Below are 17,345 nucleotides of genomic sequence, written 5' to 3'. Positions count from 1 at the left end.
ATGAGGAGGGGGAGGAGGAGGAAGAGGGGGAAGAGGAACAACATCACATGCGAGACAACGTCAAATACGTCTTCTATGATTTTGAATGCATGCAAGACACGGGGGAACACATTCCAAATTTGTGCGTGGTGCAGTTAGGATGTGGACGGTGCATCAGTGAAGTGAGCAAGGACTTGTGCGAACACTGTCCATGGAGAGAAGAAAGGTATGGTCCTAGCCGTGAGATCGTGTTTCGAGACATGATTGTGTGTGTGTGGTTGATCAGGCTAGCTGAAAAACCCAAAAAGAAGAAGAACCAAGAGGAAGAGGAGGGCAGCACACGCAAGGGGACAACAGCACACCTGGGGAAAAGAAAACGGGATGGAACCCCCTCAAGAAACCACTCTTCCAAACGTCAACAACATTTATCACCCCAGCAGGAAGAGGAAGTGTTGGTGGAGGGGGTAGATGCCATGGAAGTGGAGAAAACAAAGAAGACAAAGAACAAGAGCACCGACACCACCACGACAGTCCAGAAGGAGGATCGCATTTATGTGATGGCCTATAATGCACGATCCTATGATTTACACTTGATCCTGAAGGGTCTGTACCCCCTTCTGTTGAAACTCCCCACCAAGATTCGAAATGGACAACAGATTTTGCAGGTGACCCTGGGACGGTTGTATTTGGAAGACAGTTTAAATTTCATACCTTACCCACTGAAAGCATTTCCAAAGAGCTTTGTGCTGAACGAACTGAAAAAAGGGTACTTTCCACACTTTTTCAATACCGAAGCCAACCAGACCTACAGAGGTCCCTATCCACCAGTCGTCATGTACGATCCCGATGGCATGTCTCCTGCGGAGCGCACAGTCTTCGTCCAGTGGCATACCCAAAAAGTGCACGAAGGAGCCTTGTTTGACTTGCAAGGAGAACTTTTAGCCTACTGCCAGAGCGATGTGGACATTTTGAGACGAGGATACGCCGACTTCCGACAGAACACCATCAACTCGGTTGGCATGGATCCCTTTGTAGAGAACCTGGAGAACCTCATCCCATCCTGGGCACGTCATTGGGAGCCCGTTATACCGACACCCGTTACCGCCTGAGTCTCTTGAAACAACACCCTGCGGTGAAATGGATCGTCACCCTGTGGGAGCACGAGTTTACAAAAATGCAACAGGAGGACTCCGCTCTGCATGCTTTCTTGCAGGGACCCCACTGTATCCACGTCCCTGGGCCGCTCAACCCTCGCGACGCCTTCTATGGAGGACGCACCAATGCCACGCGATTGTGCTATGAAGCGCAAGAAGGTGAAACCATCAAGTACATCGATATTTGTTCCCTTTATCCATACATTTGTAGGACAGGAGCATTTCCCACGGGACACCCGACCCTTCTCCATCAACCCCCTGTGGACGCGTTGTTTAAACTGAAAGGACTGATCCAACGCCGTGTCCTACACCGAAACGACTCTACCATCCGCTACTGCCTTACAGATCGGGTGGCAAACTGCTCTGTCCTTTGTGCCGTACGTGTGCCAATACCCGGTCAGACTCCCCCTGCGGGCACACGGACGAAGAGAGGTCATGGGTGGGCACGTACGCCACCGTAGAACTCCATGAAGCCGTGAAGAAGTATGACTACCAGGTGCTACCAGGTGCTTCAGATGTTTGGCATTTTGACACCTTTGCACAGCATGACCCCGACACCCAGCAAGTAGGACTCTTTGACACTTATATCGATCGACATTTCAAGGAGAAGCTCAAAGCCAGCGGATACCCCAAGGGATGTACAGATCACGACGCTTACATCCAGGAGATCTACGACAAAGAAGGCATTGGGTTGGACAAGGACCGCATCGAAAAAAAACCAGGACGTCGCACGATTGCCAAGATGCAACTGAATTCGTTCTGGGGCAAGTTTGGACAACGGTTAGACTACAGTCAGAACATCTATATGAACGATCCTGTTCAGTACTTTGCCTTGTGGAGGGATGAACGCAATACCATCGAGGATGTCACCGTTGTCAACGAACACATGGTCGAAGTGACCTATACCCAGAAGAAAGAATTCCAAACCCCTCATTCTCATTTCAATGTTGCCATCGCTACTTGGGTCACCACCCAAGCACGTCTCAAGCTGTATGAGACCCTTGCCCTGGTGGGTCGCAGGGTCTTGTACTTTGACACGGACAGCGTCATTTACATTCATCGACCGCACGACGCGAATCCAGAGCTGGGGCATTCTTTGGGTGAGTTGACAGATGAACTGGACGGAAACACCATCAGTACGTTTGTGTCAGGAGGCCCCAAAAACTATGGCTATGAGTTAATGAACACCAGACCCGATGGAACGCGCACGACCTGCAAAGTGTGAGGGTTCACTTTGAATTACAGAAACCAACAACATCTCAACTTTGACACCATGAAAGGACTGATACTGGGACAAGGGCCTGGGAAAGAGGGGGAGAAAATCAGTTTGGATTACCCTCCTCACATCATTCGAAAAGGACCTCGGCACGAAAACGCTCACGTGACCCGACCCACCCGAAAAAACTATCGTACCGTGTACGACAAGCGACGTCTCGTCTACGCCGAAACCACAGGGCTGCCTGTAGACACGCTCCCCTTTGGGTACAGAGACGACTAGATCATTTATTTTTTTATTTCATACCATTGGGGTGTCACAACGGATCGAAAATGAATCGACATGGACACCTAGAGAAAAAACGGATCGAAATCTGACCAATCAGAAGCCACGGACAAAAAAAGTTCACACGATGTGAACAATTTTTTGTGAAATTGATCGTGTGAACATTTGCCGGAACTACTCCCGGGGTTTCCCCGAATTCTCGTTCGGTGATTACGATCAACTCGTTTTTCTATTTTCTTTTTAATCCCTGCATTTATCGGCAATTTAATTAATCTAGTATTTTTGCCTGGTCTTGTAACATTTTATCTGACTTATAAATAAAGAAATGCTTTGGTTCTGGTGTTTGATGTCGTCTAGCTGCTAGGCATACATGAAACAAATGGATTATCCTTACGGTGTTTTGAATATGGCTATCTTTCAATACTTATAACGCAATTGAAGAAAATTAATTCCGTAAAATTACTGGGGCCATTTACTGAAGTGAACGAAATTGATTTATTGAGCGATATTTACTTTGATGCCTTGTTTTCGGAAATGACAGGAATCTAGCACCAATGAAAACAATGTCGTACCCTGCTCAGATGTGGCCGCTGACACAGAGCAAACGCGACTGCTCCTGATCAATCCCAAACTAAAATCTGATTTACTATCGTATCGGGAAAAAATCTAAGATTTTGAGAAACCATATAACATAAAAACGCAAGGAAAGAAACTTAAAATTTAAAAACAAAACAAAAAAAACTTGCCTATCTGTTTTATCGATTGGTCATCGGAGACGATAAATATCCATAGACGGAATAAGGCCAAATCTACTATTCCGGTTTCTGAGTTGGCCGACCTTCTCCGTGCGTTCCTGGCCGAGAAGCAGCGGCACATGAGGAGTGACGGGGCACAGTAATGAAGCTGGCATTAGGTCATACAGTAGAAACACCAGCTAAGCATATTTTCAGATTATGTTGTATGTATTGGAAGAAGTATTTCTCTTTGCGTGACTAGGTATGAGTGGGGAAACGTGTGTGACCGAGAGCCGGCCAATACCGAAAAAATAACATTGTTGCAATGTTCTTCGGCGAAAACACGAAAACGGAGGACTTCAAATTTTAGCAAACATTGTTACGATATTATTCAGCGAGACCAGTAAACTTCAAAGTATGAAATTATAAGAATTAATTGAACGTCAGTTGGGATGAACACGAAATTCTTAAAAATCAATTCATATAAATAAATTATGTTATAGAGAACAAAGAACTGTACGATGTATTGAAGAGGTGTATATGAGATATATATAAAGCAGAGTAAAGTTCTAACTCTCAGGCACATTATAGTAATAATTAAATAAGTGGAGTAAGATTGAACACAGTTTTAATTGGCTAGCGCTTTCAACTCGTACCACGTGACATGAAGTAGTGATCATGTCCGTTATTCAGTTATGGAATTTAATAAACAACTCTTTAGAATATCGACAAAATATAATGATTTAACTTTACTTATTTAATCGCTAATGATACGATTTCGTATTTTTGGTCTCAAATATTTGAACACAACTGGTACATTATATTATAGCTCTTTACACAGTTTGCGAAGACACAATAGAGTAGCGCCCCTTAGAACCACTCGTTTTGTTTGGAAATCGAAAAGTTTTTGCGACCAAAACAAGCGAAAATGCGATGCGTCCACGATTGTTTGGCAAAAACTGCCTCTAAATTGACAACTTCTGCAATTTTCCATTGTTTTGCACAAATAGTTTTCATTTGATTTGCTGAACAGACATTGATAGAGGTTATACGATATCGAGGACACTCGCGTGACGCTGTTGGGTTCATCATCCTGTGACCTAGTTTCTCTCTCCACGTTATAGCTAAATATTGCAGGACATAAATGTATTAAAACTTCGTAAAGATATGTCGGGCATATATCTGCAATCGACGGAAGGTGGGGAAGTAATTGAAGTACCTTTGGCAAAAACTGTCATCGGTAGAGGCCCATTTCTTCAGGTACTAAACCACGATGTAGCGAACATCACGTACAGTGCTGACCTCGGTGTAAAAGTTGCAACATGCTTGCGTCTGCTGATATTGTAGATTGAACGTGTTATACTTCATTCCATGTCGTTTTGTTTCAATAATTATATGCAGATTTATGCAGGTATATCCTTTCCACAATGTGTGCAAGGAATAATGGAACACAATGATAATTAATGAGCACAAATGTTGAAACAAGGATACTGTTGGTCACCAAAGAGGAAGATCTTAATATGATAATAATTATTTATGATTTGCTCATATTGTGTTCTTCACCCAGTGTATATAAACTTAATTATGGCATTTAATAACCTGGTGAATAGGGAGAGAATGTTAACTGTATTAAGACACAATTTCCACAAACTCTTTATTTTTGTTATTACTGATGTGATATAGAATATATTCTGTACCAATATGGTGCCTGCCATCAGATTACTGACAAGAGGGTTTCCCGGAGCCATGCTGAACTGCAAGTTACTGACAAGAGTTTATACATAACTCCAGTAAGTCTGTGTTACTGCTATGCTACACTGTTATTCCATTTTAGTATGTGTAAGATTACACGTTTGTTTCTGTGAAGTAGCACCATTTCTAACCATTCCAATATCAAGACAAAACACTCTACAGGATTTCATTTCTTGAACATATGTGCGTACCATTTATCGTTTGCATATGTAAATGATAAGATTGATGGTATGGATTATCAACTTCTTTCTTACAATTGTAGCAATATTTGTGTAAGTAAGCAAGTAAACAGTATAAAAATCTTATCTTCAAAAACGTGTGGGCTCAGGGAGCAGAGGGGCAGTGGGCTAAGCTAGTGGTTAAAGTGTTCTTTAATCTTGCCAAAGGCTGGGTTTGATTCCCAAATAGGTACAATGTGTGAAGCCCATTTCTGGTGTCCCTAACCTTGGTATTGCTGGAATATTGCTATAAGAAGAGTAAAACCATAGTCACTCACTCACTCTGGAAGCAGAATGTTTTTAAGGATATTTAGAAGCATTAAAATCTATTTTTGTCAATTTTCCTTTCTGAACCAAATTGTGGAATAAAGTCAAAGTTTTGTCTTCTAAAGGCACAAAGGTTGATGTTTTGGTCAGATCTGTAGCATGGCAACAAGACTTATGAAATTCAGATCAGGAATTATTGTTTTATGTTTTTCATAACCTCAAATCCTTCTCATTATTGTAATAATGATGCTATCTTTATATTTACAGACTCATACTAACCCATGTTTCCTGCGACGGGGAGGGGGAGATACCCAAGTAGCGTTGTCTAAGGACGAGAAGTGTAAGCTGGCTATTGGCGATGTCTTTGGACTGCTTCCTGAACAACTGTTTTTCACTGTGTGTGGAAAACAGGGGGCTATTAATGGTACAAGGTAAGGGTTCATGTAGAAGAATGAATAAATAGTGCGCTTTCAAAAGAACTCATGAGAATGAATATCGATATTCTCAATGTCACGGTTGTTACCTGAAATTGATGACAAGTTATGATAAGGTGTCACATATGCAACAAACGAACAAACAATACATCAATTGACGTTACATCACTAAGGGGAGATAACTCATTCATGTTTATATTTTATGCGAGGTTATTAATGATGCTATAGTTATTATCTACAACAGATTTGTTTTAGAAAACTTACAATTTTTCATCTTCCCGCGTCAAGGGCGTTAACTGACAATAAAACTTCAGTTTTTACTCTTGCCAAACAAGACTGGAATTCTGGAGTTACATTTTGGCTGGACCAACAAGTCTATGCATCAAACTCGCGTAATGAAGTAGACATCCGGTTCGTAATCAACATCGATTTCAATGTGCAGATTTTGGTCGACTGCACGATTTGCAAAGCGTGTGTACCATCAACTGGACATTGACAGATAGTTCGCAAATCTTTTCTTGCTCAAGTGATTTGTTGCTCTTCGGATTCATTTGTACAATATTTAATATTGTTTTGTATCATTTTTAGTAAAAATTGTTAACATCTAAAAAGCCTTATTGTTAAATGCCTTTTTTTTACAGTATCAAAGAAGAATCACTGAGTCAATCAGATTCCAAAGTCAAATCTGAACCAAAGTCATTGGACAGAACAGTGAAAGATGAAGGTAATGGTTGCCAACTTGGGATATCCCTATACAGCCATGCATGAGAGAGGTGGTCTTGACACTGCTTAACACAGTATTTCAGTATTTCTCATCCCAAACTACCTTCCACAGGAGATATTGCTTTAGTGAGATCAAGAAATATTCCCTTGGAGATATCACTGTAATGAAATTGCATCACAATTTGCTTTGCAGACCATTGTGACACTATCGCTAACTATGATGTCACAATCAATGGCATCACTAATCTCTCTGCCACTGAAGCTTGTTAGCTGTACATTGCTCCCTACTGTTTACAAGCTGAATCTCACCCTTGTGTCTCGATATGAAAGATTCAAAGCTTTATCTACGAGCATCAGCTTAAAGTGGGAGGAAAGCATAATGCAGGTCATAGTAAAAGATCATAACACAGTTTACACAATACAACTTTTTGATTCAAGATCTAGACTCAAATTGTCATCTCTGTGACATCCTCACAACCTAACCAGATATCCTAGCAACATGTACCAAAATTACGATCACTTACCATAACTTACCAGTTTTATAGCAACATTAGAATTTCCCCAACTCTCTGACAAGTGTTTACTTCGTTATCACTTCTGGTATTTAGAGTTCTCTCCCTTGGAACATAAGCGCTTGTCACTTACAATAGGAGATGTTTATCACAGTGGTGTAACCCACTAGCACGAGGAGTAAAGTGCCGATAAACCAATCACAATTAAGGTGAATATGGGATTTGAACACTTAGTTCAATTCAGCGTGCAAGGAGTGAGATGTAACATGGTTTGGGATACAGGGTCTGCAGGCCTTGTCTGGTTCTGGGTCCACAGACCTGGTAGGGGTACTGGGAGCAAAAACGTTTTCATGTAAGTTGTAGTTACATGGATCATTTTGTGATCACTTATCATGTTGTTCTGTGCTACGGCAGGTGGCAGAAACCTAGATCTGTAAATTCAACTCTTAAAAATAATTTGACAGTAGGTCTTGGACAAAAAGGTCTCTTGGTGCACAGGTGTAAAACAACAAACAAACATGTAACCTTTTATTTTAATGCTCTTGGTTTAACGGATCCTTAAGCAAATAATTAAAAACAACCAAAGCTTTATGTATGTTAACTGTTTGGTCTGCTCCTGTAGCGATCTACCATGACTCCGAACTCTATGTAATCTTCAGACCCTGATGACTTCCTGGATGATGTTGGCAGAGATTTGGAGGACTCACCAACACCAAGGAAAAAAACTAAGGTAATGCCAACAAGCCACCCACACCAAGCCACCCACACCGAGCCACCCACACCAAGCCACCCACACCCAGCCATCCACACCCAGCCATCCACACCCAGCCACCCACACCCAGCCACCCACACCAAGCCATCTACTCGAGCCACCCACACCGATCCACCCACACTCAGCCATCCACACCCAGCCACCCACACAGAGCCACCAACACCCAGCCGTCCACACCCAGCCACCCACACCCAGCCGCCCACACCCAGCCACCCCGACCAGCCACCCACACAGAGCCACTCACACCCAGGCACCCACACCCAGCCACCCACACCTAGCCATCCACACCCAGCCACCCACACCTAGCCATCCACACCCAGCCACCCACACCCAGCCATCCACACCCAGCCACCCACACCCAGCCATCCACACAGAGCCATCCACACCCAGCCACCCACACCCAGCCACCCACACCCAGCCATTCACACCCAGGCACCCACACCGAGCAACCCACACCTAGCCATCCACACACAGCCATTCACATCGAGCCACCCACACAGAGCCATTCACACCCAGCCACCCACATCGAGCCATCCACATCGAGCCACCCACACAGAGCCATCCACACCCAGCCACCCACACTCAGCCACCCACATCGAGCCATCCACATCGAGCCACCCACACAGAGCCATCCACACCCAGCCATCCACACTCAGCCACCCACACCGAGCCACCCACACCGAGCCATCCACACCTAGCCACCCAGCCATCCACACCCAGCCATCCACGCCCAGCCACCCACACCCAGCCATCCACACCCAGCCATCCACACTCAGCCACCCACACCTAGCCACCCACACCGAGCCACCCACACCGAGCCATCCACACCTAGCCACCCAGCCATCCACGCCCAGCCACCCACACCCAGCCATCCACACCCAGCCATCCACACTCAGCCACCCACACCTAGCCACCCACACCGAGCCACCCTCACCGAGCCATCCACACCTAGCCACCCAGCCACCCACACCCAGCCATCCACACCCAGCCACCCACACCCAGCCATCCACACCCAGCCACCCACACCCAGCCATCCACACCCAGCCATCCACACCCAGCCACCCACACCCAGCCATCCACACCCAGCCACCCACACAGAGCCATTCACACCCAGGCACCCACACCCAGCCATCCACACCGAGCCACCCACACAGAGCCATCCACACCCAGCCACCCACACCCATTCATCCACACAGAGCCATCCACACCCAGCCACCCACACCCAGCCATTCACACCCAGCCATTCACACCCAGGCACCCACACCGAGCAACCCACACCGAGCCATCAACACCCAGCCATTCACACCCAGCCACCCACATCGAGCCATCCACATCGAGCCACCCACACAGAGCCATCCACACCCAGCCACCCACACTCAGCCACCCACATCGAGCCATCCACATCGAGCCACCCACACAGAGCCATCCACACCCAGCCATCCACACTCAGCCACCCACACCGAGCCATCAACACCTAGCCACCCAGCCATCCACACCCAGCCATCCACGCCCAGCCACCCACACCCAGCCATCCACACCCAGCCATCCACACTCAGCCACCCACACCTAGCCACCCACACCGAGCCACCCACACCGAGCCATCCACACCTAGCCACCCAGCCATCCACGCCCAGCCACCCACACCCAGCCATCCACACCCAGCCATCCACACCCAGCCACCCACACAGAGCCATTCACACCCAGGCACCCACACCCAGCCATCCACACCGAGCCACCCACACAGAGCCATCCACACCCAGCCACCCACACCCAGCCATCCACACAGAGCCATCCACACCCAGCCACCCACACCCAGCCATTCACACCCAGCCATTCACACCCAGGCACCCACACCGAGCAACCCACACCGAGCCATCAACACCCAGCCATTCACATCGAGCCACCCACAAAGAGCCATTCACACCAAGCCACCCACATTGAGCCATCCACATCGAGCCACCCACACAGAGCATCCACACCCAGCCGCCCACACTCAGCCACCCACATCGAGCCATCCACATCGAGCCACCTACACAGAGCCACCCACACCCAGCCATCCACACCCAGCCATCCACACCCAGCCACCCACACCCAGCCATCCACACCCAGCCATCTACACTCAGCCATCTACTCGAGCCACCCACACCGAGCCACCCACACCCAGCCACCCACACTGAGCCACCCACACCCAGCCATCCACACCCAGCCATCCACACTGAGCCATCCACACCCAGCCACCCACACAGAGCCATCCACACCCAGCCACCCACACCGAGCCATCCACACCCAGCCATCCACACCCAGCCACCCACACACAGCCATTCACACCCAGGCACCCACACTGAGCCACCCACACCTAGCCATCCACACCCAGCCACCCACATCGAGCCATCCACACCCAGCCACCCACACAGAGCCATCCACACCCAGCCACCCACACCGAGCCATCCACACCCAGCCATCCACACCCAGCCACCCACACCCAGCCATCCACACCCAGCCATCCACACCCAGCCACCCACACCCAGCCATCCACACCCAGCCATCCACACCCAGCCATCCACACCCAGCCATCCACACCCAGCCATCCACACCCAGCCACCCACACCGAGCCACCCACACCGAGCCACCCACACCAAGCCATCCACACAGAGCCACCCACACTCAGCCACCCACACCCAGCCATCCACACTCAGCCACCCACACTCAGCCACCCACACCTAGCCATCCACACCCAGCCACCCACACCCAGCCACCCACACCCAGCCATCCACACCCAGCCATCCACACTCAGCCACCCACACCGAGCCACCCACACCGAGCCATCCACACCCAGCTGCCCAAACCCAGCCACTATCACCGAGCCATCCACACCCAGCCATCCACACCCAGCCTTCCACACCCAGCCATCCAAACCCAGCCGTCCACACCCAGCCATCCACACTCAGCCATCTACTCAAGCCACCCACACCGAGCCACCCAAACTCAGCCATCCACACCCAGCTACTCACACAGAGCCACCAACACCCAGCCGTCCACACCCAGCCGCCCACACCCAGCCACCCACACCAAGCCACCCACACCCAGCCATCTACTTGAGCCACCCACACCAAGCCACTCACACCAAGCCACCCACATCAAGCCACCCACACCCAGCCATCTACTCGAGCCACTCACACCCAGCCATCCACACCAAGCCACCCACACCAAGCCACCCGCACCAAGCCATCCTCACCGACCCACCCACACCAAGCCACCCACACCAAGCCATCTACACGAGCCACCCACACCAAGCCACCCACACCAAGCCACCCACACCGAGCCGCCCACACTGAGCCACCCACACCGAGCCGCCCACACCCAGCCATCCACACCCAGCCATCCACACCCAGCCACCCACACTCAGCCATCCACACCCAGCCACCCACACAGAGCCACCAACACCCAGCCGTCCACACCAAGCCGCCCACACCCAGCCACCCACACCAACCACCCACACCCAGCCATCTACTCGAGCCACCCACACCAAGCCACTCACACCAAGCCACCCACACCAAGCCACCCACACCCAACCATCTACTCGAGCCACTCACACCCAGCCATCCACACCAAGCCACCCACACCAAGCCACCCACACCAAGCCATCCACACCGACCCACCCACACCAAGCCACCCACACCCAGCCATCTTCTCGAGCCACTCACACCCAGCCATCCACACCAAGCCACCCACACCAAGCCACCCACACCAAGCCATCCACACCGACCCACCCACACCAAGCCACCCACACCAAGCCACCCACACCGAGCCGCCCACACTGAGCCATCCACACCGAGCCACCCACACCCAGCCATCTACTTGAGCCACCCACACCAAGCCACTCACACCAAGCCACCCACATCAAGCCACCCACACCCAGCCATCTACTCGAGCCACTCACACCCAGCCATCCACACCAAGCCACCCACACCAAGCCACCCGCACCAAGCCATCCTCACCGACCCACCCACACCAAGCCACCCACACCAAGCCATCTACACGAGCCACCCACACCAAGCCACCCACACCAAGCCACCCACACCGAGCCGCCCACACTGAGCCACCCACACCGAGCCGCCCACACCCAGCCATCCACACCCAGCCATCCACACCCAGCCACCCACACTCAGCCATCCACACCCAGCCACCCACACAGAGCCACCAACACCCAGCCGTCCACACCAAGCCGCCCACACCCAGCCACCCACACCAACCACCCACACCCAGCCATCTACTCGAGCCACCCACACCAAGCCACTCACACCAAGCCACCCACACCAAGCCACCCACACCCAACCATCTACTCGAGCCACTCACACCCAGCCATCCACACCAAGCCACCCACACCAAGCCACCCACACCAAGCCACCCACACCAAGCCATCCACACCGACCCACCCACACCAAGCCACCCACACCCAGCCATCTTCTCGAGCCACTCACACCCAGCCATCCACACCAAGCCACCCACACCAAGCCACCCACACCAAGCCATCCACACCGACCCACCCACACCAAGCCACCCACACCAAGCCACCCACACCGAGCCGCCCACACTGAGCCATCCACACCGAGCCATCCACACCGAGCCATCCACACCGAGCCACACACACCAAGCCATCCACACCCAGCCATCCACACCAAGCTGCCCACACCAAGCCATCCACACCCAGCCACCATCACCGAGCCATCCACACCCAGCCACCCACACCTAGCCATCCACACCAAGCCACCCACACTGAGCCATCCACACCCAGCCACCCACACTCAGCCACCAACACCCAGCCATCAACACCCAGCCATCAACACCCAGCCATCCACACCCAGCCACCCACACCCAGCCATCCACACCCAGCCATCCACACTCAGCCACCCACACCGAGCCATCCACACCCAGCCACCCACGCCCAGCCATCCACACCCAGCTGCCCACACCCAGCCACCATCACCGAGCCATCCACACCCAGCCATCCACACCCAGCCGCCCACACCCAGCCACCCACACCAAGCCACCCACACCCAGCCATCTACTCGAGCCACCCACATCGAGCCACCCACACTGAGCCATCCACACAGAGCCATCCACACCCAGCCATCCACACCCAGCTGCCCACACCGAGCCATCCACACTCAGCCTTCCACACCAAGCCACCCACACCCAGCCACCCACACCCAGCGATCCACACCCAGCCATCCACACCCAGCCACCCACACCCAGCCACCCACACCCAGCCATCTACTCGAGCCACCCACACCGATCCATCCACACAGAGCCATCCACACCCAGCCATCCACACCCAGCTGCCCACACCGAGCCATCCACACTCAGCCTTCCACACCAAGCCACCCACACCCAGCCACCCACACCCAGCGATCCACACCCAGCCACCCAAACCCAGCCACCCACACCCAGCCATCTACTCGAGCCATCTACTCGAGCCACACCGATCCACCCACACCGATCCACCCACACTCAGCCATCCACACCCAGCCACCCACACAGAGCCACCAACACCCAGCCGTCCACACCCAGCCGCCCACACCCAGCCATCCACACCCAGCCATCCACACTGAGCCACCCACACCGAGCTGCCCACACCGAGCTGCCCACACTGAGCCACCCACACCCAGCTGCCCACACCCAGCCATCCACACCCAGCCACCATCACCGAGCCATCCACACCCAGCCATCCACACCCAGCCATCCACACCCAGCCACCCACACTGAGCCATCCACACCCAGCCACCCACACAGAGCCATCCACACCCAGCCATCCACACCCAGCCATCCACACCAAGCCATCCACACTCAGCCACCAACACCCAGCCATCCACACCCAGCCATCCACACCCAGCCATCCACACCCTGCCATCCACACCCAGCCACCCACACCCAGCCACCCACACCCAGCCATCCACACTCAACCATCCACACTGAGCCACCCACACTGAGCTGCCCACACCGAGCCGCCCACACTGAGCCACCCACACCGAGCCGCCCACACCGAGCCATCCACACCGAGCCATCCACACCGAGCCACCCACACCACCCACACAGACCCACCAACACCCAGCCACCCACACCAAGCCATCTACTCGAGCCACCCACACCAAGCCATCCACACCGAGCCACCCACACTGAGCCGCCCACACCGAGACATCCACACCGAGATATCCACTTGAGCCACCCACACCGAACCATGTCGGACCCAGTCAAGTGTCAAATGCTCAAAGACCAAGCAATGTTTGTTGATGTTGCCGTGATGAATGCTATTCATAGTACTCCAACATGTAAAAGTTGCATGTGGATTTATTCTCATGTAAATGTTAGAAATGTTTCCTGCACAATTCACAAAAATCCAAATGAAAAACAGAAAGATTATTTCATCCTTCAAAACTCATTTTGTGCAACTTGATACAGCAACTAGTATTTTGATGAATTTGTATAAGGTTGTCGGTGCTTATCCTGTCAGTGTCAATTGTGTGAGATTCCTTTCAACTGCACACAGAACAAGGACAGTGGCCCTGCGGTTGTGAAGGTTCGGGGCAAGCTGAAGATGGCGTTGCCTCTAGATAAGCAGCGTACACTGCCAGACTGGATGATCAAGATGGCTGCCGTAGGTCCAGTGCCAGAGAAGAAGAAGAAGCCTACTGCTAAGATACCAGCTGTAGCCAAGAGGGGAGGTGAGTGTGACCTGAACTCCTTGAGGAAAACATAGTATCTCTGCTAAGGGACCCTTTTCGTTTGTTTGTTCGTTGTTTAACACCACCCTCAGCTGTATTATGGTGGTCTGTATATCATTGAGTCTGGACCAGCCAAGCCAGACATCATGAGCATCAATCTATACAAAGGGAATATGATGACATGCCATCAACCAAACCTGACCATCGGATACTGTTAGTCGCCTGATTGCCAACGTGGCTTCACTAAAATCCCTATCTTTTGTTAATTTTGTGTGTGATTTACATGTTGTGGAAACATTAAATATGATTAATAATTACAGTGTGTAAGGAAATTGAATTGTTACAGATATAAAACATTTCTTCATGATGTTTATGAATTTGCTTTTCTTAGCTGAGAGTTCCACTCCAGCCTCTCCACGTAAGCGAGCTGCCCCAAGGCGAACGTATGTTGATGACTATGATGACGAGGAGGAAGAGGAACCCCAGCCTGTACAGAGGAACCAGAAGAGAAAGAGGAAAACATTGTCTGAAGAGGAAGAGGAGGAGGAAGAAAGAAAACCACGGCGACGTGCACGACCATCACGTAGGGCAGCTGCGTATGATGATGACGATGATGATGACTTTTCACCACGAAAACGACCCCAGCGGGCAGCACGAGAGTCAAGAGGCAGCTATGGTGAGATATTGCTTTGAGAGTCCTCTATCATGACTGCAGAATAGTTATATATGTTCTACTCAAAAGAAGTTAAAGAACATCCGATTCTTTATATTACTAGAGTTAATCTGTCATACCATGACTTTTTATGTTTATACCTCAAAACATATGACATAATTCATAAGGTCATTAAACATATTGATGTCAATTCTTGTAAATAGTTATGTCCACAATAATAACTTCATATTTAATTCATATTTAATGTTTAACACTACAAGTGACAGTAGATTATATGAAATCAGTGACATTATTCAGTGCAATAATGCAAACAAGCCCCACCGACTCTATTTAACAACAGATCAAGAAACAACATCTGCCTGTTAGCAGATGTGACTTCATTTTTTTTATTTTATTGAAACAGAAATCATTTACAATTTATTTATTGTGGAATAAAAGATTTCATAGGCTGTGAACTGCCTTGAAATTTCGCACAATTCTTAGCGTGGGTCTGACAGCACTGAGCCTTTGCTCGACACCAAAGTTTGTTGTTTAATGCTGCATTCAACAATATTGAAGCTATATGACTGCATACTGTAAATAATTGAGTCTGGACCAAACAATCCAGTGATTGACATAATGAGCATCGATATACACAACTAGGATAGGATGACATGCATAACAAAGTCGCCTTTTATCACATGCATGGGTTGCTGAAGACCAATTTTAACCTTGATCTTCATGGGTGTCTACAACCAAAATGTGCTGTCCAGTTATGGGTTTGAATCTTGGATTTGTCTCACTTATGATTCTTGGTTTGTAAGCACTATACTCGTTGGTTTTACTGTAGCTAATTCAACCTTCATCACTTCAGGCTTTCAAGCTGATATGCCGTGGTGTAACTAAACATTTTATTTAAAGCCATGTCAAACCCAACACACTCACTCACTCACTCACTCAATGTAGGCACTCCAGTCCACAGCATGAGTTTCACTCTCTCACACAAATGCCTGTATTCAGTATTGGATTATCATATCTTTTGTCTTTTCTTTGCGTGATGTACAATGTGTTGATACAAAATATGTTTCCAGTTGACGACTTTATCCCCGATGATGACAGTGATGCTTCGTTACCAGACCATCTAAAGCGGGTGAAGGATGACGACAGTGACTTTGAGATTGACGACGGTGGAGGCGGAGATTCCGGCAGTGACTGGGAGAGTAAGGGCAAGGGAAAGAGAGGAAAGGTAGATGAATTACATTAGAGTTGGGTACCAAAAGTCTTATTGTACCACAGTATTCTGTCTTTTACCATTGTGTTTACCACCATGCACGACAAACTTTTCATCATTGGGTGATGGTGATGCAAGTGTCTATTAACATGATTAATGTTTTAAATCCATGAGCACTTCACCCATGCAGGGGCGGTGGGGTAGCCTAGTGGTTAAAGTGTTTGCTTGTCATGCCTAAGACCCAGGTTCTATTTCCCCACATGGGTACAATGTGTGAAGCCCATTTCTGGCGTCTCCCTCCATGATATTGATGGAAAATTGCTAAAAGCAGCATAAAACAATACTCATTCACTCATCCCATGTAGAACTAAGATTCCTAATCAGTGCAAAAATGTGATGACTGTTAAATGAATAAGCAGAAAGACTGCTACAGACCACTATAGTGTAGGTGTGTACCATAATACCTTCAACACTATGATACACTTGTAAACCATTTTGTTCCTCACACTTCTAAGTAATACATAGTTTGTCGTAAGGGGAGATTTAAATGAGCAACCACACTGATTGGGGGATTTATGGATAGTTGTTGAGCCCGTAGCAACCAGACCAGGTATGACACATCCTAGAAATGCACCATTGACCCACTGCCTATGACCCCTTACTTTGGTACGAGTGCTTTGTCTTGAGCCCAATG

The 17,345-nt window shown here is 49.6% G+C and overlaps 2 protein-coding genes across 3 annotated transcripts in view; both read left to right on the top strand.

Annotated features, from left to right (window-relative positions):
• The first annotated feature begins 1,153 nt into the window (after positions 1 to 1,153).
• Positions 1,154 to 2,358, top strand: LOC139443561 (uncharacterized). The gene is made up of 2 exons (XM_071224536.1): positions 1,154 to 1,292; positions 1,535 to 2,358. Exons 1-2 carry the CDS (start codon positions 1,154 to 1,156, stop codon positions 2,356 to 2,358), a joined length of 963 nt encoding a protein of 320 aa, XP_071080637.1.
• Positions 2,359 to 4,277: 1,919 nt separating this feature from the next.
• Positions 4,278 to 17,345, top strand: part of LOC139442184 (aprataxin and PNK-like factor) — a 29,679-nt gene continuing 16,611 nt past the window's right edge. For both annotated transcript variants that reach the window (XM_071222974.1, XM_071222975.1), the window contains exons 1-8: positions 4,278 to 4,628; positions 5,087 to 5,158; positions 5,873 to 6,036; positions 6,681 to 6,763; positions 7,934 to 8,004; positions 14,594 to 14,768; positions 15,160 to 15,444; positions 16,512 to 16,666. In XM_071222974.1, coding sequence (XP_071079075.1) covers positions 4,536 to 4,628; positions 5,087 to 5,158; positions 5,873 to 6,036; positions 6,681 to 6,763; positions 7,934 to 8,004; positions 14,594 to 14,768; positions 15,160 to 15,444; positions 16,512 to 16,666 — 1,098 coding nt within the window. In that variant the 5' untranslated portion in view covers positions 4,278 to 4,535. The remainder of the gene's footprint in view (positions 4,629 to 5,086; positions 5,159 to 5,872; positions 6,037 to 6,680; positions 6,764 to 7,933; positions 8,005 to 14,593; positions 14,769 to 15,159; positions 15,445 to 16,511; positions 16,667 to 17,345) is intronic.

Source organism: Haliotis cracherodii, unplaced genomic scaffold, assembly GCF_022045235.1.
Source record: "Haliotis cracherodii isolate W230 unplaced genomic scaffold, xgHalCrac1.p SCAF_5, whole genome shotgun sequence".
In the NCBI taxonomy this organism is placed as follows: domain Eukaryota; kingdom Metazoa; phylum Mollusca; class Gastropoda; order Lepetellida; family Haliotidae; genus Haliotis; species Haliotis cracherodii.
The sequence above is the reverse complement of the archived record's forward strand: the minus strand, read 5'-3'. Positions and strand labels throughout refer to the sequence as shown.